The 26231-nt window shown below is 35.9% G+C and overlaps 1 protein-coding gene across 1 annotated transcript in view; it reads right to left on the bottom strand.

The window, feature by feature from the left end:
• sec23ip (SEC23 interacting protein) overlaps nucleotides 1-26231 on the bottom strand; it is a 90709-nt gene that overhangs the window by 38080 nt on the left and 26398 nt on the right. The window contains exons 10-14 of the mRNA XM_052026856.1: nucleotides 21834-21952; nucleotides 18368-18517; nucleotides 17867-17962; nucleotides 14803-15018; nucleotides 9041-9196 (exon numbers count right to left, since the gene is read on the bottom strand). Coding sequence (XP_051882816.1) covers nucleotides 9041-9196; nucleotides 14803-15018; nucleotides 17867-17962; nucleotides 18368-18517; nucleotides 21834-21952 — 737 coding nt within the window. The remainder of the gene's footprint in view (nucleotides 1-9040; nucleotides 9197-14802; nucleotides 15019-17866; nucleotides 17963-18367; nucleotides 18518-21833; nucleotides 21953-26231) is intronic.

Here is a 26231-nt window from a genome sequence, read left to right as displayed (position 1 = left end):
AAGGAAAGAGTCAATGTTGCATTTCATTTCCAACAAACAACACAAGAGTGGAGCTAACCTTCAGAGCTAACGGGTAGATGTTCAATCTGCAGTGATCACTTTGCATAACTAAGGTTATCCAAACCTCTATAGTTGTGCTGCAGTATACAGACGATGCTTATATTTAAGTATATTCAAAGAGCAAGCTCCAAGTCATCATCGATGCTTTCACTGCAGCATACAAGAGAATTCGCCCTACACTTAACGCTGCAAGACAAAGGTCCTCTATCAACCTCTCCTGCTGCAACACACTGCCCTCCAGCAAAAAAGTTCACAGAAAGACTTGGAAAAATGGACCATTTCCTACATCTCAGTAGACAGGTATCAATGATGAAAATCACTACCGCCTTTGTTGATCAAGGAAATGGGTATCTGAAAATCAAGACCTCAGATCTGACACAAAATTGATGCACCCACAGAACTGTGCTTAATTGCTCAAAAATGCCACTACAGTAATACAAACAGAAAACTGTATGCATTTAGTGCTGTTATTAATTGATAAGGTTTAAATAAAAACTGAAGTTGTATAAATCATATATAGAAGCTTCATCACTGTATAGTTGGAGTACATTGAACTGTTGAGGTCTCAGTGTTACATAAAAGGTCATTGGAGCACTGAGGAAGGTGCAAAAAAAGATTCACTAGAATGAAACTACAACTGAGAAGTTTCAACTATAAAGGAAAAGTTGGCCTGTGGCTTATTTCTCTATGAAAAATAGAGTTGTGACCCAAAAGGGCTATTTGTGATTATGAAATAGCTTAACAGGGCATATATGGGGAAGATGTATAAAACTGAAGGGAAAGTAGAACCAAGAATCATAAATACAAGATCGTTACTAATGAGCAGAGTGCTTTGAGATGAAGACCTGCTACAATGTAGGTGGGAAAAAAAAATGCACTTAAGAGGAAAGCTGAAGGAAAAAAATAAATCAGGGAAGGAGGAATAGATGGATTGCTTGGCAAAAGTAGATGAAGGAATAGTCTCATGTGGAGCACTAAGATTGCAATGAACTTATGGGGACAAATAGTCTTTCTGTGCTGTAAATATTTCAGTACTTTGCAATATATATTGCTCAGAAATATTTCAAAGTGATTGATTTGGAATGAATTAACAATACAAATCCAAGTGCCCTTTTCAGAACAACCCAGCAATCTTATAACTTGCATTTCAATCAAAAATCATTTAAATCATTTTCACATTGGTTTGTGGTTCAAGGACTAAATTATAAACAGTGGGGAAAGCAGGAGTGTATTTCTCAATTTTGTCTCAATTTACTAGGGACATTTTTCACACTTTGAGTTATAGCTGGAACGAAGCCACAATGAGTGCACTGATAATAGTTCATGAAGTACTTATGAGCCTTGAATCAGCTTCTGGTGCATCAAACATCAAAGAATTCAGCCAGGAAAACAACATTTAGGTATTAAATCAACAACAGCTTACACTTAGTGGTTTTAATTTGAAGAAATAACTTAATCACTTCAAGGCACTTGAGAGAAATAATCAGAGAGATAAACTAATGTTTCATTAAAGTGGTAGGCTATAAGGCACGGAGAGTGGAAAGATTGAGGGAGGGAACTGCAAACATAGGGAAGTTATGAATTGAGATCACCAAAGATTAAAAGTCATCTGGCAGCAACTGGGGGTAAAGAGTGAAAATGACATTTCAACGAATGGGATAAATTGGGTGGCATTTCAAGTTAAATAATAAACAATACCCCATTTAAAACCTGCCTTTGTGTTTAGAAAATAAGACAAATTTAATTCCAAACTTATTAATTAAGGATTCCAGGTGACAATAATTCCATTGCACACCATTGTTGATTTACTGTTCTCCTTCGATCTCTCTTGGGTGAAGATTAAAAACTAACCTGCAGATTTTGAGTACAGAATTAAAAGATTCAGGTTGGAAAATCAACAAGCCTCAGGGTTAGAAGAAACCTTTTGCCACCCAAGAGTAGTGTACATAAAACAATTTTTCAGGAAAAGCAACTGTGCATTAATTCCTTCAAAAAAAAAATCAATACTCCATGTGATGTATGGAGGTTCAAGGTTCAAGTTGCAAGAATTTAATTTTTCTGAGAGTTGAGTATTAATTCTCCCTGATCCCTGACATCAAGTTATATATCTCTCACATCTTCAAGATGTTCTTTATTGGTTGTGAAGCATTTTTGGACAAGTTCTTTTTATTTTTGTTACTGCCTGAATGGGTTTAAAACACAATCAATGCTCGAATTTCCATGATTTCATCCAGCATTGACCACATCCCCATTCAGGTCTCCAGTGGTTTAGTCATGGTAGTATATACTTAACCATCCTCATAACCTCACTCCCAGTTATTAATCTAGACTTACTTTCTCAAATCCATATACTGGACAGCTCTAACCTATCAAGTCCTCAAACAATATCAGCGATATAACCAGTTGATTCAAAGCCTATGAAGACAAAATCTGCAAAAACAATACTATAACTACCACTGAACTACTAAATACTATGACATCGATTTACTAATCTACTAATTCTGTACTCAAAGTCTGCAGATTATCTTTTAATCCTTACCCAAGAGAGTTGGAAATAGAATAATAAATCTTCCATGTCTCTGTAGGTAAGAGTACCTGGACTTGCCTTTCCCATTCATTCTTAATTTTATCAAGTGTCTCTAGACGTACTTTCATAATCAGATCATAAATTATTGCTCTCAAGCCCTTCTGATAAGGATTAAAATCTAAAATTTTTCCTGTAATTTCAGTTTTATATCGTATCGGAAAAGAAGGTAAAGTAACTTCTAAAAAGTTTCTAATCTGTAAATATCGAAAAAAAGTGATCTAGGCAAGTTGTATGTATTAGACAACTGTTCAAAAGACAAAACAGTTATCAGTGAATAAATCACGAAAGCATGTTATTCCCTCCATTTTCCATAAAGAAAAAGCTAAGTCAATTCTAGATGGTTGAAAGAAAAAATTAGATTGGATAGGACTTAAGAAAATGAATTTATTCAATCCATCCAAAAAATTGATGAAATTGAAACCATATTCGTATTGCATGTTTAACTATTGGGTTAATCATTTGTTTACTAATTTACTAAGTGCGAAAGGGAGTGAGGCTCCTAAAATAGAAGCTAATGAAAATCCTTGCACTGATTCATACTCAAAATACACCCATCGAAGACATTGAATTACATCTAACTCTTGTGCCCAGAAAATTAAGTATCTAATATTAATTGCCCAATAGTAAAATCTGAAGTTAGGCAAAGCCATACCACCATCCTTTTTTAATTTTTGTAAATATTTCTTACTTAACCTTGGATTTTTATTCTGCCATATAGATGAAAGAATTTTAGAATCAATAGAATCAAAAAAGAATTGAGATGAAAGCTGGAACCGCCTGAAATAAATACAAAAATTTTGGTAAAATATTCATCTTAACTGCGTTAATTCAGCCAATCAATGATAGAGACAATGGGGACCATTTAGTAAGCAATTGTTTAACATGATCAATTAAAAGGTAAAAAGTTAACTTTGAATAAGTCCTTATGCTTCTTAGTAACTTTAACACCTAAATATGTAAAATAATCAGTCACTAATCTAAATGGTAATTGCCTATAAATTGGGACTTGCATATTTAATAGGAAAAGTTCACTCTTATTAAGATTTAATCTATAACCAGTGAAAACACTAAACCGAGCAAGCAATGATAATGCTGCAGGGATAGATTTCTCCGGGTTAGAGATATAGAGTAACAGGTCATCTGCATATAGTGATATCTTATGGATCCCCTTTCCACGAGTAATACCAAATATGTTAGAAGAGTCCTGAAAGGCAATTGCCAAGGGTTCCAAGGCAATGTCAAATAATAAAGGACTTAAAAGGCAGCCCTGCCTAGTGCCTCAAAAGCCTGAAAAAGGTGGATCTCTGATTATTAGTAAGTATTGAAGCCGTAGGTGTATGGTAAATCAATTTAATCACGGATATAAAATTTGGACTAAAATTAAATTTCTCAAGCGTGTTGAATAAATATTCCCATTCAACTCTATCAAATGTCTTCTCGGCGTCTAGTGAGATAACACATTCTGGGATTATAGATGGGGGGTATATACAATATTCATTAACCTCCTAATATTAAAATGCAAATAATGGTTCTTAATAAATCCTGTCGGGTCATCAGAAATAATTTGAGGAAGTACCTTTTCCAGTCTAGAAGCCCATATTTTGGAAAAAATTCTAGAATCCACATTCAATAAAGAAGTAGGTCTGTAAGATGCACATTCAGTAGGAAGAAAATGCTCCAATTAGTTAATACATCTTCAATGTGTGCTAGACACTCTGATACAGTTTAAGGTGGTTCATAGGACCCATATGTTGAAGGACAAGTTAACCCGTTTTTAATCACCATATAAATCCTATGTGTGACAGATGTAATTCGGAGGTGGCTTCCCTGACACATATGTTTTGGTCCTGTCCTCTTTTGGAAAAATATTGGAAAGACATTTTTAATATTATTTCAACTGTATTGAATATTGATCTATAACCCCATCCTATTACTGCAATTTTTGGGTTACCAATGATGGATTCTGGCCATTTATCTGCTTCTGCTTGACGTATGATTGCTTTTGTTACATTAATGGCCAAGAGATCCATTCTATTTAAATGGAAGGACCCTATACCCCCAACTACATTTCAATGGTTTTCTCAAACTATAACATGTTTAAACTTAGAAAAAATTAGGAGTGGTACTGTTGATCCTTTGCTTAAATTTGAGGAAGTTTGGAGTCCATTTATTCAATATTTCCATATGATATAAGCAGACTTTTTTCGAATCGCTTTCAATAACCTTTGAATATAGAGGAGCAGAGCTGACGACATAATAAATCTTTTTTTTAATCTAAGAAATATCAGTCCAGTTTTATTTTTGAAGTTTTTGGTTTGCATTTGCTTATTATTTTTTTTTGATTTAGGAGTTTTTCTTTTCATATAATCAAATTTCTTTTTTGCCTTACGTACACTTAGCAAGAGAGCGGGAGGTCTAGATTACATATTTTACTCCTTTGAGTATAAATATTAACTGTTATTATTGTTATCCCGATCTCTTCGCATCATATGTATAATTATTGTTATGTATATTAATTTGAGATTCAATAAAAAGATTGAAAAAGGAAATAGAATAATAAATCAATGGTGTGCAGGAGAATTATTGTCACTTGGAGTCCTTAATAAATTTGGAATTAAATGTGGCTTCCCTTCTAAACAAAGGCAGGTTTTAAATTGGGGGGGGGGGGGGGGGGGGGGCGGGGTTGGTATTGTTTTTTCTTTACCCTGTCCATTTTATTGAAATGTCCTTTTCACTTTTTACCCCCTGGTCACTGCACAATGACTTCTAATCCTTGGTGATCTCAATTTGTAACTTTCCTCTGTTTGCATTTCTTCCAGTTATATTGCACCTTTAATATTGGAATATGTCCTAAAATACTTCACAGAAACCCTCATAAGGAAGCTAAGTCAAAGGAGGCTGAGTTTGGCCACACACAAGTTTTAAAAATCTTACAAGGAAGTGAGGTGAAGGGGTAAGTCAGAGGTGCACAGTTCTGCCAGGGGTGAGGAGGATAGCAGCATGGCTGGAGGTGGCGAGGAAGGATGAGGGTTGAGATCATATAAACAAACACAAGGATGATGATTTTAAGCTTGATGGACTTTACTGCTGTAAGCCAATGTAACACAGCAGGGAAAGGGATGATGCGACATGGTGCAAGGTAGAAGATGGTCGGCAGATTTTTGGATTAACTGGTTTTAATAGACAAGACAGGAGACTAGCTAGAGCAACACTGATAAGGCAGAGACCTTGGGCAACAGAAGTATGGCACACGCACAAAGATCTGATGTATGCCATTTACTTTAAAAGTAAAATGTGATTTTGAACAGTTAGGCAATATTTGAACCAGAGTTGTCAACTACAATAATCTATTCCTTACATTACCAAAATGTTATATTGAAAGCTTTAACAATTCCTTCATCTCTCCAAGCTCTTAAATTTGCCTTTTCTCAGCATTACCAGACTAAGAGAGCAGGGAGATTACTCAGCATTATGTAGATTATGTGCCAGTTAATACTTTTATAGCAGAGTTTTATTGAGACCGTTCCAGCTGACAGCCAAGATACCCTTATTAAACTGAAAAGCAATCTAAATGTTATAAGTATTCCCAATTAGAACACACAATATCTCAGCTTCAAGAAATATAGTAACTTTATAGCGTTTGCCCAATAACTCAACCAGTAATTCAATTTCTACTGCGTGATCTCAATTTGGGTATTTGCTTATGCTGGAAAACTTAGAAATGGAAAACAAAAATGTACATATTCAATTTCCACTTTCTTACTGGTCCTGAGAGTTTTCAACAGCCTTATTTTACATGTTTTATGCTTAACACCCACTATGCTCAAGCTTAAATATTAAATAATAAACATTGAGAAAAGGTGATTATTTCAGGGTGATTTCTTCTGATATTTCTGAGAAATTTGGAAATAGTTACTAATAACAACTTAGCAAATATTCATAGGAATAACATAAATTAGCAATGTCCTAAAAAGCACATGCCCCCTTAAATACTGCCCCACTTTAGCGATACAATGCACCATTTGTCTTAAATTATAAAAGTGGATTCAAATTTGACATACTATAAGACAAGTTTGGACACATTATCACATTTAGTTACCATATGTATTTTTTAAAGAGATAATTATAAGTCTGACTGACACTGCGTATTGGCTACTAATTTTATGGAGGTACCTTTGCAAGCAGCCAGCCAATCACCAGGCACCATCATAGGAATATCACTGAGTGCATGTGATACACAGTGTCTCCTCAGTTTTGATTAGATTCATGGGAGATCTTCTGGGATTTACTAAAATTCTGAGCATGACTATTCATAGCATAGGACAATGTGCATCAGTACAACATTTACGACCTCAAAATGTCCTAGTGCTTTACAGTCAATGATGCATTTCTGAAGTGCACTCATAGTAGGAAAATGATAAAGAATGGCAAACAGCCATCAAGCCTGTCCAAACAGTCTATACACCTTCATTCTCATTCTCTATATTGCCGTGATTAGCTGTTCTCATTAGAAATGCGAGAGAATATATTCTGATTTCTAACTCTAGTTATTCAAAGTTATCCATGGTCTATGGGTTCTATGGGTCTATGGAAACTAGGATTAAAATTCAGTTTCACATTTCATTAAATTCCTATATTTGAAATGCAAAGTCTGGGAGGAGGAAGAATCCTTTTGTTAGCTTTTTTTTAAAAAAGAATATAAACTACAATTAGTACAGTCATTATCTCTCATTTCATGAACCAACTAATTATCTACTTTCGAGTGACCCAATACATTGCAACAGAATCCAAATTTAGCACTTCCCTTTCCTTGTAAAATTTCAAAGAGGCTAAAAAGCAATGCACCGAACAACTGGTGCATTTGGCAGCTCAATACAGAATGAAGACCAAGTCTTAAATTTGGACTCTCCCTTCAACCTACAAATCTATAATAATTCTGTAGTAATAAAACTCAGCTGATCATTTGGACTGCAACACCTTACATTGATCAAATCATTTACAAACTGATGGCCAAATCTTTCTGCAGATTGTGTTATCATACATAACCCAGAGGAAAATTAAAACTGTTCAAACTTGTTAATGTTCCTAATAATACATCTTAACTGGTTAGGAAGTTGAATACATGAATTTATAGACCTTGTAATGGTTGGAGAGCATGCCATGGCTGACCTTAACCATATAGAGGAAATGGGATGGACTGAATTCTGTTATTACAGTGGTTAACGATGAGGAGGAATAGTGTTACTATAATTGACAGAAGGATTAGAGAAGAGTTGTAGAAAATCTTTAACAGTCAAAGTGGATGTTGCAGCTTGACAGGAACATGAAAGGAGAAACCATCACTGCATTTAAAAACTACTGGATGAACACCAGGCATGTCATAAGCTGAAGCAAGACAGATCAAGCAGCTGGAGGGGGAGATTATACTAGATGTTGGTCAGCATGGCAATGCGAGCTGAATGGCCTCCTTTGGTGCTGTAAATGTCTCTGATTCTACATTGCCTGGCAAAGAATTAATATAAATTAATGGTGACACAGTAGCTTGAATATTGAACCTCAAACATACTCAGAGTCAACTTCTGGCTTCTATTTGCAAGATGCCAAAAAGACCAACGTAGCCATCATGCATGTTAAGTATTACACAGCCTGCAACTCAAGAAATTAAAATCTAGATTGCCCTCCCAGTTTCCTTTTTATTAATTAAGGTCTATGTCAGCAAAGCCCATCAGGCCAAGGGGGTATTTAACCTTACGGCCATTTGTAATCAAGGAAATTTTGGGTTCAAAGTTAATATTCACTGTTATGACGTCAATCCTATTTTGTAAGCAATTTGTGAAAACTAGTTGTATGGATTCTTACAACCTTTGTTGCTATTTATTTGATTGTGACACTTTGCCTAAAACATTAGAACAAAAGTCAAAAACATGGAAGTCATGTGTGTAAATCTATGTATTTGAATGATTTTAAAATGTTGCTCATCTACAGTATATTGTGGTTGTTCTTAGAAATCAGTATGAGCTTTTCTTTAAAAGCATGATCAGCAATTTGATTAGAATTATTTTCCTATACTTCTGTAGCATTTCTTGTCAGAGACCATGCCCAAGAGGAATTTTTTTTTATTTCCAAGCAGATTTTGAGGAATATAATTTAAACTGTCCTAGATACATTGATGATGCATTTAAGAATAATTTAAAACTATGCAATGAACAATTTAAGAAAAAGGAGTATAAATGGAGTTAAAGAAAAGAAATTCAATTGTATATTGCAACAAACAAGAATAACTTCAAAAGATCCAGCAGCAGAGTTCACACACTATAACCTGTCTTTCAGAATCAAACAGATGAGAGTAATAAAGTGACATTTAAAACTCAGTTCACAGCAAGTTAGACTTACTGGATGATAAATATTGAAAAATCCCTTGCAGGTTGGTAGTCTGTAGTTTTCATCAATCTTCTCCAGCCCACGCACAGTGAGAAACATACCGATAGGAGAACCCAAGGCAAAGAAATTGTCTGGCTCAAAATCTAAGCCATGATAAGCCACGGAAACCTGAGAATAAATAACAATATCAAAGTAAAAAAAAGTAAACAGCAAATCTAAACAGTAAAATCCTCAGTAATTCAAGCATTTAATATTACAACTGGTTTAAAAACATAAGGGGTTAAATATATTACATGGAAAAAAGTTTAAATCATGCGGTAGCGCAATGATATTAAGAGGTAATAAATAATTAAAAAGTTGATATGCAGATTAACAAAGTCATGAAAATGCAGAGCATTGGATTTCTTTTTAAGGGGAGTAAAATTAAGAGGGGTTAAATTAAATTTATATCAAACTTTGGTTCCCATCCTGCATTATTATTCCCAGCAAGGTTGAGAATTTCACTACCTGATGAATCTCGCAAATGGTTTAAATCTGTCCAAGAGGCCGAAGAATTTCTTTTGAACTAGCTTTTAATTTTAGAAGCTAAGAAATGCAGAAGAGACAGTGTTTTTCCATTGATTTACTACCTACTTGCTTTATTATCCAATTAATTTTTAGATTTAAAACTCTTTTTTCCTTCTTTTAATATTTTGTTTTAATAATAATTAAGAATTTAACAAAATAACTGATCGTTCGCTTTCTTTCTGAAATAATTATTAAACTGTATTTTTTAAATGTCGACTGTTAACACCCTTTGGCTCTGTTTCAATCTCACAACTATGTTGTTAGTTCGATATCTTTGTTTGGATTATGCTGTTCACCCTTAGACAAAACATGGGTAGTTTGTATGTTTCAATTTGGACTACAGCCACCAATAGAACTGGGGTTAGTTCAATTAGAGGGTAGCTTTCTGGCTGCCTATTGGCCAGTTTTCAGGCTGTTTTTAGGTTCTCTCTCTCTTCTGGGCTAAACTACAAATTTTTCTGAATTGTCATCATATCTGTTTCCTCTTTGAACATTTTTTTTTACTTCTTCCTGCTGGTAAGACTTGCATATACCAAGATTAACCCTTTACACACCATATGTTTTTTAATCTGTTAAAATGGATAAGACTATTAATTTTATTTTATGGAATGTTAATGGCTTAAACAATCTGGTTAAGCACAAAAAGATTTTTTTTTTAAAAGAGTTTTTCATAGATTATATGCTCAGATTATTTTTGTTAAGGAAACTCACATCAGGAAGAAAGATAATCAACGTTTTTTTTAGATTTTGGAGTGGTCAACAGTTCCATTCAAATTCACAAGCAAAGGTGAAAGGAGTTTATTTTTATAGACTACTCAATTTCGTTTGTCCATCATGAGACAATATCAGACCCAAATGGTAGATTTTTACTAATTACTGGTCTACTTCATAATAAAAAAGTTGTTATGGTTAGTGTTTATGTACCCAATGTAGATCACCCTGAAATTTTTTAAACATCTGTTTGCATGTTTTCCTAATTTAACTGAATACACTGTGATTATAGGTGGAGATTTTAACTGTTGTCTAAACCCTTCAATGGATAGATCTGTGTCAAATCCTGCACTGCCAAACAAATCCACTGTCTTTATTAAGTCCTTCTTAGTTGAATCTGGAATTTTAGATGTTTGGAGATTTCTACACCCATATGATAAATAATTTTCATTCTTTTCTCATGTCTACCATAATTACTCGAGGATTGATTATTTTTTTATTGATGCTAGATTAGCTCCACTTACTATGGACTGTAAGTACGATGCAATTGCCATTTCGGATCATGTACCATTAAGTTTATCAATTAAATTACCAGATGTATCCTTTGATGTCAGACAATGGCGATTTAACCCTTCTCTATTACAAGACTTAGATTTCGTCCAATTTATTAAAGAACAGATTTCATTTTTCTTTTTAACTAATTTTACTGAAGAAATCTCCAGTGGGATAACATGGGATACTTTTAAAGCATATATCTGTGGTCAAATTATTTCATATTCCACTGGATTGAAAAAACGAACTAATAACGAAATGCGTATATTGGCTGACAAGATTAAAGAAATCGATAAAAAATATTCTGATACTCCTAATCTGGAGCTTTTTAAAAAGAGAACATAACTCCAATTACAACAGTTTATTATTAACATCTTCAATTGAAAATCTACTACTTAAAAATAAAAGTCAATTTTATATACATGGTGACAAATCTGGTAAATTATTGGCCAACCAATTGAAAGCTACTTTATCTAAATGTCAGATTAATAAAATTCATAAACCAGATGGTACCTACATGATTGATCATGTTCAAATTAACAAATCCTTTCAAGAATTTTATTCTTCTTTATACCAATCAGAATCCTGAGGATCCTACATTAATGTATGAATTTTTAAGAGATCTGAAGATTCCCCAACTATTTTTAAGTGAACGTTCTACATTAGATGCTCCCATTTCGGAGAATGAAATAAAGAAAGTAATATTTTCAATGAACTCGGGTAAAGCACCCGGCCCTGACGGATATACAGCTGAATTTTTTTTTTAATTCTTTTCTGATATTCTTGTTCCCTGGTTAGCCAAAATTTTTTAAGGATGCCCTATCAGTGGGTAAACTACCAATCTTTCTATGAAGCAACTCTCTCTTTAATTCTTAAAAAGGATAAAGATCCCACTGATTGTGCATCTTATAGACCTATTTTTTTATTAAATGTAGATTCAAAAATATTTTCCAAAATATTGGCCTTTAGATTGGAAAAGGTTCTTCCACAAATTCTCTCTGAAGACCAGACAGGATTTATTCAGAATCATTATTTACATTTTAATATTAGGAGATTAATGAATATTATATATACCCCTTCATCCCAAATTCCAGAATGTGTAGTTTCACTAGATGCTGAAAAGGCGTTTGACAGAGTCAAATGGGACTATCTATTCACTACACTTCAAAAATTTAATTTTAGCCCTAAATTTATATCTGCGATTAAAATGATTTATTATATACTTATGGCTTCAATACTTACTAATAATCAAAGATCTCCTTTGTTTAGGCTTTTGAGATACTAGACAAGGTTGCCCGTTAAGCCCTTTATTATTTGATATTGCTTTAGAACCCTTGGCTATTGCACTCCGGGACTCTTCAAATATATGTGGCATTACTCACGGACAGAAGATTCATAAGATATCTCTCTACGCAAATGACCTGTTACTTTATATTTCTAATCCAGACGAATCTATCCCCTCAGTACTATCACTACTAGATCAGTTGAGTGTTTTTTCTGGCTATAGATTTAATCTCAATAAGAGCAAACTTTTTCCATTAAATATGCAAACCCCAATTTATAGGCAATTACCTTTTAGATTGGTAACTATTTTATGTATTTAGGTGTTAAAATTACCAAGAAACATTAAGGACTTATTTAAAGCTAATCTATTGCCTTTAATTGACCATGTTAAACAATTATTTATTAAGTGGTCCCCACTGTCTTTATCATTGGTAGGCCGAATTAATGCGGTTAAGATGAATATTTTACCAAAATTTTTATATTTATTTCAAGCGATTCCAACTTTTGCCCCGAAATCTTTTTTTGACACTATTGATTCTAAAATTATTTCATATATTTGGCAGAATAAAAACCCAAGGTTAAGTAAAAAAATATTTACAAAAACTAAAAAAGGATGGTGATATGGCCCTGCCTAACTTTAGATTATAATTTTGGGCAATTAATATCAGATATTGAATTTTTTGGATACAAGATTTAGATGCAACTCAATGCCCTAAATGGGTACACCGTGAGCACCAATCTGCACATGAATTTTCATTAGTTTCTATTTTAGGAGCTTCACTCCCTTTTGCACTTACCAAATTAAGTAAACATATGATTAACCCAATTGTTAAACATACAATACGAATATGGTTTCAATTTCGTAAATTTTTTGGATTGAATAAATTTAACTTGTCAAGTCTCATTCAATCTAATTTTTTCTTTCATCCATCCAGAGTTGACTCAGCTTTTTCCATATGGAAAAGGAAGGGAATAGTATGCTTTCGTGATTTATTCATTGATAACTGTTTTTCATCTTTTGAACAAACGTCTAACAAATACAATTTGCCTAGATCACACTTTTTTCGATATTTGCAGATTAGAAATTTTTTAAAAGCTACTATACCCTCTTTTCCGACACCTTACAAAATTGAAACTACGGAAAAAATTTTAGGTCTTAGTTCTTATCAGAAGGGCTTGATAGCAATAATCTATGATTTAATTATGAAAATACATCCAGAATCACTGGACAAAATTAAGAATGAATGGGAAAGCGAACTCCAGACATCTTTACCTACAGAGACTTGGAAGAAAATTCTTCATTTAGTTAATACATCTTCAATGTGTGCCAGACACTCGTTGATACACTTTAAGGTAGTTCACAGGACCCATATGTCAAAAGATAAGCTAGCTCATTTTTATAACCATATAAATCCTATATGTGACAGATGTAAATCGAATGTGGCTTCTTTCACACATGTTTTGGTCCTGTCCTCTTTTGGAAAAATATTGGAAAGACATTTTTAACATTATTTCAAATGTATTGAAGATTGATTTACAACCTCACCCTATCACTGCAATTTTTGGATTACCAAGGAGAGAGTCTGGCCATTCATCTGCTTCTGCTAACCGTATGATTGCCTTTGTTACATTAGTGGCCAAACGATCCATTTCGCTTAAATGGAAGGATCCAATACCCCCTACTACTTTTCAATGGTTCTCTCAAACTATATCATGTTTAAACTTGGAAAAAATTAGGAGTGGTACTGTTGATCCTTCGCTTAAATTTGAAGATATTTGGAGTCCATTTATTCAATATTTTCACATGATGTAGATCCCCTTTCAATAACTTTACAAATTAGAGGAACGGAGTTGATGACACAATATTGCTCTGTTTCTACTTAGAAATTTTAGTCCAGTTTTTTTTAAATTTTTCTGTTTAGTTTGGTATATTGTTTATAATTTTTTTTATTGATTTGGGTTTTTTTCCCCCTTTTCCTTTTTTTTTAAATTTATGTAATAATTTTTTTTCTTTCCTCTCTTTTATATTATATTCATTTACTAAGAGATAGTTGGATCTACAGATTTTTTTTTATATTTTATTGTCCTTTATGATTATCTATGCCATGATTGTTCTCCTGATCTCTTTGCATTACATGTACAAACATTGATGTTATATATTAATCTGTATTAATTTGAAAACTAATAAAAAGATTGAAAAAGAAAAACTTTGGTTCCACAAAATGGAGTGCTATTCACAGGTCCAGGTGCAAGAAAAAAAATTATGGCTGGGTCCTTCTGTTCAGAAAATAGGTAGCTGAAGAGTGATCTAATTGAAGCTTTTAAAGTTAATGTGATGATTTGATAAAACAGGTTCAGAGAAGATGCTTCACTGTATGGGAAATTGGTAGCAATGGGCGCCAAAGTCTACAACTAGGGATCATAAATAAAAGATAGTCACTAATAAATCCAATGAATTCAGGAGAAACAACAGAACTTTCAGAATGCAAAATTTACTACCAGATGAAGTACATTCATAGATCTTCAGTTTAGATTTTAACAGCTGCCAGATGAACTTAACATCATGCCTACTCAGAGACACCCACACAAGGGGGGTTGGGGGATGGGGCGGGGGGGGGTGAAATCTAACTACCAAACTCAAGCTTTAAAGCTTTCTTTACCTGGCCAGCACCAGCTTCAAAACGGTCATAATGAACTTTGACAGATGAAACAGTGGTTCCACCACAAGACAGCACTCTCTTCAACGTGCCCTGTTTCTCTACAGCTAATGAGTCCATGTGAACAGCTTCCTCCTTGGTCTTTTGCGAAGCCTCTTGCTGAGCTTTCTTCAGGGCTTCTAGTGCTGCTTTTTTCTCAGTTGCTGCTTTTTTCTTTGCCTGTTGCAATGAAAAGGAAAGAAAACTCAACAAACCATTAAGTTTCTATTTCTAGCAATCTTGGTAAAAATATTTGAAGTGAAAACAAAGAAAATACTGAAATTGATTCACCAAACTCAGTAAAAGTTAAAATCTTACTCAATAGATTTGCTGAAAATCCTTATTATCCCATAAACAAAATTTTGTTGGTCATTTTTTGGGAGAGTTGGAGTGAGTAGGGGTACAGTGACATGAGAGGGGCCCTAAAAATATCTAATTGAATCTTCAAGAAAATAATGACCTATATCAGCAATTATTACTTTCTTAATCATTGAAAAAGCATACAAATCTCAGACTTGCCCTGTATCTAACTTAAGAAATTAAGAACTGGATAGCAGCAACAGGAGTGATAATACAACATCCTCAAATGTGTTATACAACTAGCTTAATGGTATATTTACAAATAAATCCATTATGGTGATAAAGTACAAGAGCATCAGTAACAGGGAGATGCAAAAATGAGCTAATTAGGGTTTTGCCTATCACCAGAGTCAGCTACAGAACTTGTTAGTCATGTATTTCTGCTTAATTTGGCCAAAAGACTAAAGCACATAAAATTCTTTGTTGGTTTTATCTGATAATTACACAACAAAACAGATGCCAAGAATTTGTACCCTCTAACTGGTTTCTAAATATTGAGGACACTTCAAATGAGAGTGCATAAGAAATTATAAAGATTCCCCAAACAAAATATTCCTTTTAAATAATGTCAAATAAAATATAAAATGTTTGTACACACATGGAACTTATTGCCTGTCGGTGCATACAATTATAACATTTCACCTCCACACAAAAAAAAAACATTTATTTTCAATTGTTCCAAATTGAAGGCATCTCTTAGTGTGTTGCTTCCTTCAGGCTGGTGCTATCTATTTTATAAACGGAGATTAAAAACTTCTTGCATTCAATTAAACACTGCACCACTGATTTTAAGCTATGCTGAGCAAAAAAAAAAGTGAACATAACATTTAAAAGAAACACAGGTAGAATTCATAAATCCTGCAATTTAAAGTTCAGCCAGCTCTGCCGGCATAATAATCGTTTAAGTCAGTTTCAAATTTAGTTTCGTGTTAAGAAGACAATGGATGAAGTGGATGACTTGGACAAGGCATTTTCAGAATTCTGCACAAAGCAAGCTCCTACTTATCGAAGATTCTTAAGTCACAATAAACCCATTCCCACCAGAACATAATGTTCCTTGAGGGGGATCCTATTCTGCTAAATTACATGCTCAGAAAATGGGTGGTAAATTTGCTATTCTTGCAAATCATTCTATCCATGACAATGATTTGGCTTTGTAATGATAATGTTTGATACAATTTCATGAGCCTCCTCAAACACGAGTGGTGTTTGTGACAAATTAGATAGCAACTGTCTAACAGGTGGGTTATTCAGTCACTTTCTACCTCTAATGAACAGTGAGAATCAGAACTTTACCCACCTACCCTCCCCCTCTCACCTGGAAACCCCTCCCTTCCCCACCCATCTACCCTCCCCCCTCATCTGGAACCCCACCCCCCATCCCCACCCACCTACCCTCCCACTCTCACCTGGAACCCCCCCTTCCCCACCCACTTACTGTCCCCCTCTCACCTGGAACCACCCCCTTCCCCACCCACCTGCTTTACCCCTCTCACCTTGAACACCCCCCTACCTACCTTCCCCCTCTCACCTGGAATCCCCCCTCCCCCACCCACGCACCTTCCCCCCCCCCACCCTTCTACTTCTCCCCCGCTCTGCCCCCCCCCCTCCCCAACTCTCACCCAGACTCCCCTATCACCTGTCAGCCTGTGCTCCTCCCCCAACCTCCTTACTCTGGCTTCTGCCCTCTTCCTTTCCAGTCCTGATGAAGGGTCTCGACCTGAAATGTCGACTGTTTATTTCCCTCCCAAGATGCTGCCTGACCTGCTGAGTTCCTCCAGCATTGTGTGTGTGTGTGTGTGTTGCTCCAGATTCCAGCATCTGAAGAATCTTACGTCTCCATTTTCTGCTCCACTGTGAAGTCTCTTCGAAATATGCCTACCCTGAAGAAGTTTTCCTCCTCTCTTCAACAGGAATTCTGTGAGGCCCTCTCTCACTGCTCCCCGTGATCTCTGCTGCTCTACAGCTCTTCGACCATGTGCTCACCCAGACTCACTACCAAAGCCACGTGTCCTTCCTGGGTACTTGTCTCCGCCACCATGTTGTCCTACATGGCTTCCAGCTCCGTTTCCAGGCCTCCCAGTTTGGCCCCAACAAGGATCCCAGATACTTGCATTCTATTGACTGCCACTCCCTCCACTTCTTCCTGATTTTACACACCACCCTCGCCGCCATGCAGAGATACCCATGGGCCCTATCTGTCTCTGCCACAGCTCTGGGCCTCGCTCTCCATGGCCTGCCCCCCTCCCTCACCCACCTTCCTCCTCTCACCTATCACCTGCCAGCCTGTGCTCCTCCCCCTCCCCTCTTATTCTGGCTTCTGCCCTCTTCCTTTCCAGTCCTGACAAAAGGTTTCGACCTGAAACGTCGACTGTTTATTTCCCTCCATAGATGCTGCCTGACCTGTTGAGTTCCTCCAGCATTTTGGGTGTGGTTACCCACTCCTTCCCTCTATAGGACCCCTTGCTGCACTCCACCCATGTAAACCTCAATCATAAGAATATTTGATTAAAGAAAGCAGTGCAAAATGCAGTGTCTACCTTTCTTTTAAATGTTATTACTATTAGGTTTCAATTTTCTTTTACAGACGGTGTTTACAAGAACTAAAATTTAATTTCATTGTCAAGGTTGCCAGCATTTCAAGCATCTTTCAGGAATATGATGATACCTGTGCATTTACTTTCTCTTTTACAAAATTGGCAATTTTCTTTCTTGGTCCAAGAGGGATCCCCATTTCCTTCAAGTCATCCACCGTACACATGAGCTAAAAATGAGCAAGGAAAGGTGAATAAGCTGATGAAAGGTGAATGCAAAATATTAATTCATCTTTTTCCAAAGGTTGATTCATCTGCTGCAACACCACTGATAAACATGGTTAAGTCTCAGTCCCTTTTCTTAATGGAGGACAGTATAAAATGCAACACTAGAGAGAGATTAGGTGGGTAGAATAAGTTTACATGCAATTAAAACAAGAAAAAGCTGAACTGCACTATATCATTAAAAGTCTATGTAAGAAGATAAAGCTCAGACAAAAAAAATTAAACAGTATTTAACTACCCAACAAAAAATATTAGCCTTATAAAACTTTTGACTAGAAACTGCACTGAATTGTTGCAAGTCCAAGGGGAAAACAAAGCCCTCAAAATATATTGAACTGAAAAACATTTACCAATGATTCCATGTCGATTTTTTCCTTTTCCAAAGTGGTGAGGTACTCAGAGAGACTGAGTGATTCCAACGCTTCTGATAAGGACTGGAATTCCTCCTCTTGTTCATCCTTCAGTTCATCAAAATCTTCAGAATCTCGACAATTCTGGTCCTTCAAATGAATTTCAATCACATTTTTTTTTTAATATGTTTAAAACATTCTGATTTAACCAAGCAAAAAAGAATACAATCAGCAAAACATTTTTCCATTGTTAACGCATAACATTACAACATCAAGCAATAAAGCTTTCTTTGTTAAGAAAGCTTGCTCTCTTTGTTAAATTTGCTGGCTTGGGCACTTAATTTCACAAAGGTGGAAGCTACAATCCTAACCAACAATCTCAGTGAAGGTCTGTGTCGAACAAGGCTGCTCCACTGTCTCCACGCTTATTTCAATCTTTCTCACTGCAATGCTGCATCTTACTTCGAACAAACTGCATAATAGATAATTTCACATTTTTCCACATTATACTCCAGTTGCCAGCTCTTTATCCATTCACTTAATCTATTCATATCCCTTTGTCACCTCCTTGTCTTCTTCACAGCTTACTTTCCCATGTAGCTTTGTGTCATCAGCAAATTTAGCAACCATACCTTCAGTGATTTTATCCATTTGGCACACTACATATTACAGATTGCTAACCACAAAAAGACCCATTTCTATCTACTTTTTATTTCCTAATAGCCAACAAATGTTCTTTTCTTGCCATTATGTTACTCCTACACCAAAAGTGTTTACTGTTTTTTTCTGGAGTGCCTTTGTTATGACTCCCACAATCTTTTATCAGTCCCTTTCAGGATTTTATGCTTCAGACAGTACATTTCACATCCTTTTAAACTCCAGAGAGCACAGATCTAGTCTACTCAAACTCTCTTCATGGGACAATCAAGCTGGAGAACCTTTGTTGCACTTCCTACAAGGCAAGAGAGCCAAAATAGTACATCACATTCAAAAATACTGCCATAAAATCTCTCATATAAACTGCAGTAAGATTTTATTCCTCCAATACTCAAACTCATTGTAATAAAGGCCAACATACCATCTGTTTTCCAAACTACTTGCTGTGCTTGCATGCTAACTTTATGATTCATTTATGGAACATTCAGGTCCCACTGAATAGAAATACAGCCTAGTTCCTCACCATTTGAGAAATATTCTGTATTTCTATTCTTCCAAAGGAAAAGGATAAAAAAAAAAATCACAAATTGCCTATTAGATTTCATCAGCCACATTCATCTACTTTCTCAATTAATCCACATCCCTTTGTAGCCTGCGTCTACCTCAGTCTATTTCCCACCTAGTTTTGTATAGTCGGTAAGTATGAATGGACATATTAGACTCAGTCTTTCCATCTAAGCCACTGATAGAAATCTTATACAGCTGATGTCCAAGCATTTAGCTCACTAGAAAGTATTCCAATTCCTTGCTTCTGACCATTAACCTATTCTCAGTTCATGCTAATAGATTATTTCCAGCCGAGCCCTCATTTTGTGTCACAACCTCTTCTGCATCTTGTAGAAAATGCAAATACATTATTCTTCCCTTTAACTACACCGGTTAAAACCACAAAAAACCTTGCTAATAGGTCTTAGCGCTTTTCCTACTACACGTGTTCAAGGTAATTGTCCTCCTTACTTTCGATCACCTGACCTCTTTTTTTTTGTCTGAAAAGAGCTGTGACATTTGTTATTTGCCAATGACAAATTACGAAAGATCAAGATCAATGAGGCCATAATTTACAAAAGTTACCTCATTGAAATTCCAGGATTTAGGCCAATAGGTCTCAAGGATTTCCCAACATTTAGTTTCATTAAAAGTACGCTGGAAGATTTGCCAAAATTGACTAATCCCATAGAAATTAGGATAAGAAAAAGTAATTGCCTATTTATACCTCACCATTCACGTGTCTTGTGGGACATCCCAGCATGTTTTATAGTCATAAAGCATTTTTGAAATGAACTCTGTTAATCAGAAGTGATTCCATGAATGACAAGCTCAGAGATGGCACAGGGAGTGGGGTGGGGGGTGTGCATGGAAATGAAACTAGACCAGAACCAAGAGAAGATTTGACAGTTAAGGGCAAGATGAAGTAATTTGGGAAACAGCAGTTTAAAATATGCCTGGTCATGGAGAAGGACTTAGTGATTATCTCAGGGGGCTGGAATTAGGATCTTGCAGAAGTGTTAAATACACAGGAAGACAACAGTCACAGGCAGAGAAGGCATCAGAGGAAGTTTGAAAGAGTTTATCAGCTTAAGATTTGGATGACAGGAACCACTTGCTAGTTTGGTGGTTTGAATGTAGATGTTGATGGAAAATGTAACCATGTGGTGCAACTATGGGGAAGATGGCACTAGCTACGAGCCAGTTAAAATCAATATTTAGTTGCATTTATCTACAATAACATAGGATGCAAGTTGTGAGAGTTTTCAAACAACAAATGTACATAGCACCCATTCTAACTGCTAACCAAGTACCATGACTTTGGTAGGTGTGATACATCTTTATGGGAAGAGACAGTCATTCATGCTGGGTATACAAAAATTTGCAGGTGTAGATATTTTCTTATCCCAGGAGGTATGCAAGATACTGCCAAAATATCAACACCTGTAAATTTGTGAAATAGAGTTTTCATAGAAGTGCACAAGATATAAAGATAACTTGTAACTGAGTCCTGTAATTAAGTGGGTTAAAGCAACATTCTGAAAGTTAAATACATCCCAATTAGCATCTCATTTGTTTAAAAAAGGAAGAATAATGTGACATTCCCCTTGGTCTTCAAGTCCAAAATTTGTTCCTCTTAGACATAAAATGGCTACGTTTTGGTTGAAAGGTCTGCAATTAAAATAGCTTCTATCCCTTCTGTTTGACTACAGCTTTACTCATGAACAACTATTACTCCCTGACAAAATCTACTGTATTCAAAAGGATGACATATAATCAAAATCAAAGCCAACATTTTCCTGAGAAACTTTTATAATCTCAGCTTGTAAGCACCAAAGTCAAACATTATCTTTTGATAAAATTGTAACTCTATCCTGACCACTGTTAACAGCTCCAAAAAAAACAGCAGTAGCCTGTTTGGAGAAACAGATGCCTCTTACTCTTTAATTTTTTTTCCTTCCTCTTAAGAATCCCTATTTTCAGTTCACATGCGGGAGGACTTTCTTGGGTATAACAGCTAGCACAATAGAGGTTAAGGAATGAGAATGACCATTGCCAACAGTTACTCCATCTAATAGTGCTATCAAGACTATAATAAACCTCCAACAGGATAATTTTATTTTAAATAAAAGCAGGCAGACCAGTTTTACTTTTTAAATGAACAATCCCGAGAATTATATATTATATACCAAACAGATCATTTGTGATTCTGACCATACAAAAACTGTTCACAGATTTACCAATTCTTTGTATGTAACGGTACCTGGGGTTCTTCTGAGATTGTAGAATCTTTCACAGTCCCATTAGATGCTGATTGAGTGAGATTACCAGCCAAAGAGCAGCCCGTCTGATTGGCCAACAAATCAAAAAGGATCAGAGAACCTGAGGACAAATTAGAAGTGATGTACATTTCTTCTTCAAAATAATCTTAGAGACATTTTCTTTGATTAGAAAGTACAGACATATGACAAGTGTAAATCTTTTGAATGTGGCTGATTTTAAAGATGAGACTAAGCCAATACTTCAGGATACCAAAAAGAACAGGTAGGGGTACATCCTCAATTTCAATTTGACCTATTATAATCCAATGTCGAGTTTTAGAAAACAAACCCAACAGCAACATTTTTACACCAATATAACTTTAGAACTGCGACTCAAGTTAAAGTGCATCTCACAGTGTAACTTAAGTAGTATACAAACAAAACATTTCTGAGCTCCAGCTGCTGGAGTCAGTTACCCAATTATTTCATGAATCTAACTTAATAAATAATGATTGCCTTGTACACCAACAATCAAGAAACAAAGGCTGCATTTCACAAAAATCGTTTTTCCACTTTGAAAAGTTAATTCTGTATAATTCAGAATCATCTAGCATAAAATACATACCAAGTCGTATTTAATTGTTTGACACAAAAGAAAGCAAAAAAAAACAAAGAATTTGAAGCTAATTTGTAGAACACTATCTGCTAATGACTAATAGCAGAGCTGTCAGATAAGGTGTGAAAATCAAGTTAGAAAGTACCTCAGGATTAAGACCAATTACATAAAGCAAGCTCATGAAATTTACTCTAAATATGAAATTTATAGTTTAAAGCTAATTACACTGACATAGCCATAAAATAATGATGTTCTCTTTAAAAATCTTCATGTTGAGGCAATTCTTGTCACTGGTATTACGTCCATTACAAGAGTTGTTGCTATATTTTGCCACCAGTAGGTAAAGATCAAGTAGCTACACTCACTTTTCCAAAGTTCTAAAGGAGTGTAGGCTTAACTGACCCTGTTTTGTTGTGCATTTATTACTAGTGAGTGCAGCTGCCGCATCTCCGATTCAATTGGCTTGGTAGGTTAATTGGCTACTGTGAACTGCCCATGGTATATAGGGTGAATTTGGGGTAAATAATGAGAAAAAGAACAGGTTGCAAGAGAACAGGTGGGGCATTGGGATTGATAGGAATGCTCTGAGACTGACTGGTCTCCTCCTTTACCATAAAAGAGAACATATAATAATTCAGCTCATTTAATATACAAATACTGCAATATTTTGGTTTCAATGCTGCTTAGTAAGAATACAGAAAAAAAACAAAGTAAGCCACCAGAAAGAGTCCAGGAAAATTTCTGATGGCAAATGCAGAACAAAAGTACTCAAATAACCTCACGGTCAAAGCACTCAAGCATATTTATCATCCAAAATATCAATTGTTGTTTTCCCATTCATCTTTTCCTTCTGTCACATTGTGATGTTAAACAGCTAACTCCCACCATATCCACTTACTGATTCTTTCCATTCTGTATAATCAGATTCTAACGATGTGGCTGCCATTAGCAGTAGCTTACCTTGGCAGTTATTTGACAGTACCTAGTGACTAGAAATTCTGTGCTCTTTTGTGAATGTGCAGGGACAAATCTTCTGCCCAGACTTCAAATACCAATGAAAATGCGTGAAGTAAGATTGTAAATAAAATATGCTCATAGCCCAAGACCCGCAAGCTGGGAAACAGTGTCACTGCCATGACAACAACTTTTAAGTACATGGCTTTTGTAACGTTGCCAAGGCACTTCACAGAAGTGTCATCGAACAAAATTGCTGCATTAGGAGATAATAAAGGAGATGACCAAATGTTGAGCCAAGAGCAGTAAATTTTAAGGAGCAGTTTAAAAGAGGAAAAATAAATCAGATGGTACAGCGGAGGTGGATACTGAAAAACTCAGGAATTACTTTCCTGACTCTAAGGCCTTGGCAGCTGATGGCAAGGCTGTCAATGACGGAGCAATATAAATCAGTAATCATCAAGCTGGTCAGAATGAAGGAGCACACATCTCAGAGTACTGAAATTCAAGAGGATATTACATGTTTAAGGAGAAGGCAAAGACATGGAGATTACTTCAAGGGAAGTATGAGATTTTTAAAATTGAGGCAATGCTTACCAGTGAGCCAATAAGTATAGTGTGATAGATGAATAGGTTGCATTAGAATTTATGCACAAATTTTGAAAGCAGCGAGTTTAAATAGGGTTAAATGATCAACCTGGAGTTTAATGGAACAGACAAGTTTTCAACCTGGAATTTAAATGGAATAGACAAGTTTAAAAGGTAGCAAAGACTTGATTCATGGTTCCTGTAGATAAGCTGACGAAGGACAAAGTCGGATGACATCAATGAAGTGGAAATTACTCGTCTCAGCAATGATGCAAATTTATCACTTGAATTGCATCTCCAGCTTAAATATGACACTAAGGCTTTAAATAAGTTGGTTCAGTTTCAGACAGCATCACAGATAGGACTGAAAGTAGTGGCTGACAGCGATTACCACAGTGCAAAGCTACATCAATTCCCCTATACTTCTACTAAAGAATCATGAAGGATATCCACTGCCAGGCTGGAGTGCTTCCCTATCCACTGGGATGGACTAAGGTCCTAATCTTTTGTTTTTAAAATTGTTTCTACACCTTAAGCATTTCGTGATTTTGAAAGCTGTTGTAAAAGTGGTTTTAGATTTTTAAAAATGATAGTTTTAATACATCTTTCACTGTTTTTTAATGTTAGAAATATTCAATGTTTGAGTGCACTGGCTACATAGGGTGTAGCAGAGGGAGGGCATGCCTTAACAGGCTGCCAACTTTGTTTTTCATTTTGTTTGTAGGTGGGACTTGTTCTCTCAACCCCTAACATCGTGGAAAGACTTTTCACTGCCCAAAGCCCTGGCATAATGGATCTAGCAAAGTCAACTGTGACTTATGGTGGCTGGATTGCTCCAGGCAAGTTCATTCTTTATTCAAAAATTAAAGAGAGCTAGCCACTTTCTGGCAACTGCATGTATATTGTGTTTTATGTCAACTTCTCAAAATATATGGGACGGAACATTTTTAAAAAGATGACATTTCAACCATTATAAGTGTTTCCAGTCTTTATTTAGTACTCTGCTTCAAAACTTGATTACAATTGGCTCCTAGGTTTTCCCTCCAGGAGTATTTTTTTTAATGACTGCATTTTGCTGGCTCTGGCAAGCAATTCTGGTGGAAACTGCTGACACTCAGCCATCTGAATGGAAGCAAGTCCTTGACTTACATGTCTGCTGCCAGTCCAGGATGTGCTGCGCCATCTGTCAGTCAGTATCCCTCACTGCACTCCATAGGGAGAAAATCATCATTCAGATTCTACACAATGTCAGATCCGGTGGGGTATGCAAGACCCCACTAATTTCATTGGAGAGAATCTCTGCAGATTAAGAGGTAGGGGAATAAACATGTTTTTTTAAAAATTATTTTACTTTAATGTTCTTAGTTATTTCTAAATATTCTTTGATCAATTTTATTACATTACTTCAATTGAAAATGTTTAAGTGCATCTAAATGGCAGGAAGATGTTTGAGAAAACTAAAATACATGGCAGCTTTGACAGGAGAAAGTTCTAATAACCAGCTTTGACGTATCTCATGGTCTTTTAGGGTGTTGTAGGCCATGTCCTCTGTAATACAACACTCTGGGTCCAGTCACCACCCAGACATCACAACATAAGCAGAGGCCAAGGACAGCTGGAGAGATTAACTTTCTTCATTCATTCCAGGTGAGTGGAGACCCAGTGGAGATCCCAGGTCCCAGGAGTAGCAGTTCCTGGTGCAGGTTTAAAATCTCGCACAATCTGGCCCAACCTGATTGGCTGCTGCACTAGGCTGATGACTTTTCAGTTGCTAGGCACCTTGAATTCTTGCCTGACAGCAGCAACCCACAGCAAGATTCTCAACATGAAAACTTCAAGACTTTTGCAGCCAGCGTTTTGAGATCAGTGGGAAGAAACTCACCTTTGGCATTGAACGTCAATGTCACAGCAGGGCAAAGCAATTTCTAACATGAATAAACTATGAAACTTTCTTGTAATGAGAGAGGAATCCACTACGTCATTACCACTCCTGAGCAGCAATCCCCTGGGTCCTATTACCACTCCTTCAACTTATTCTCTCTGATGAATGCCCATCAACTCCTCTGATTTGTTTTTTTGCTCTCAACTACACCAAGGGGTAATTTAAAGTAGCCAAGGGCAGGATTGAATCCAGGTCACTCCAGATCAACCTAAAATCCAACTTTGGAAAAAGTCACATACCCTCTATGATGAATGCAGAGCATTTCCTGTTGTTTCAATGCAAGACGAAGATTATTGCTCA

The sequence above is a fragment of the Pristis pectinata genome, chromosome 12 (genome assembly GCF_009764475.1).
Source record: "Pristis pectinata isolate sPriPec2 chromosome 12, sPriPec2.1.pri, whole genome shotgun sequence".
Lineage (NCBI taxonomy): Eukaryota > Metazoa > Chordata > Chondrichthyes > Rhinopristiformes > Pristidae > Pristis > Pristis pectinata.
Note: the sequence above shows the minus strand (reverse complement) of the source record. Positions and strands in the feature narration are given on the sequence as shown.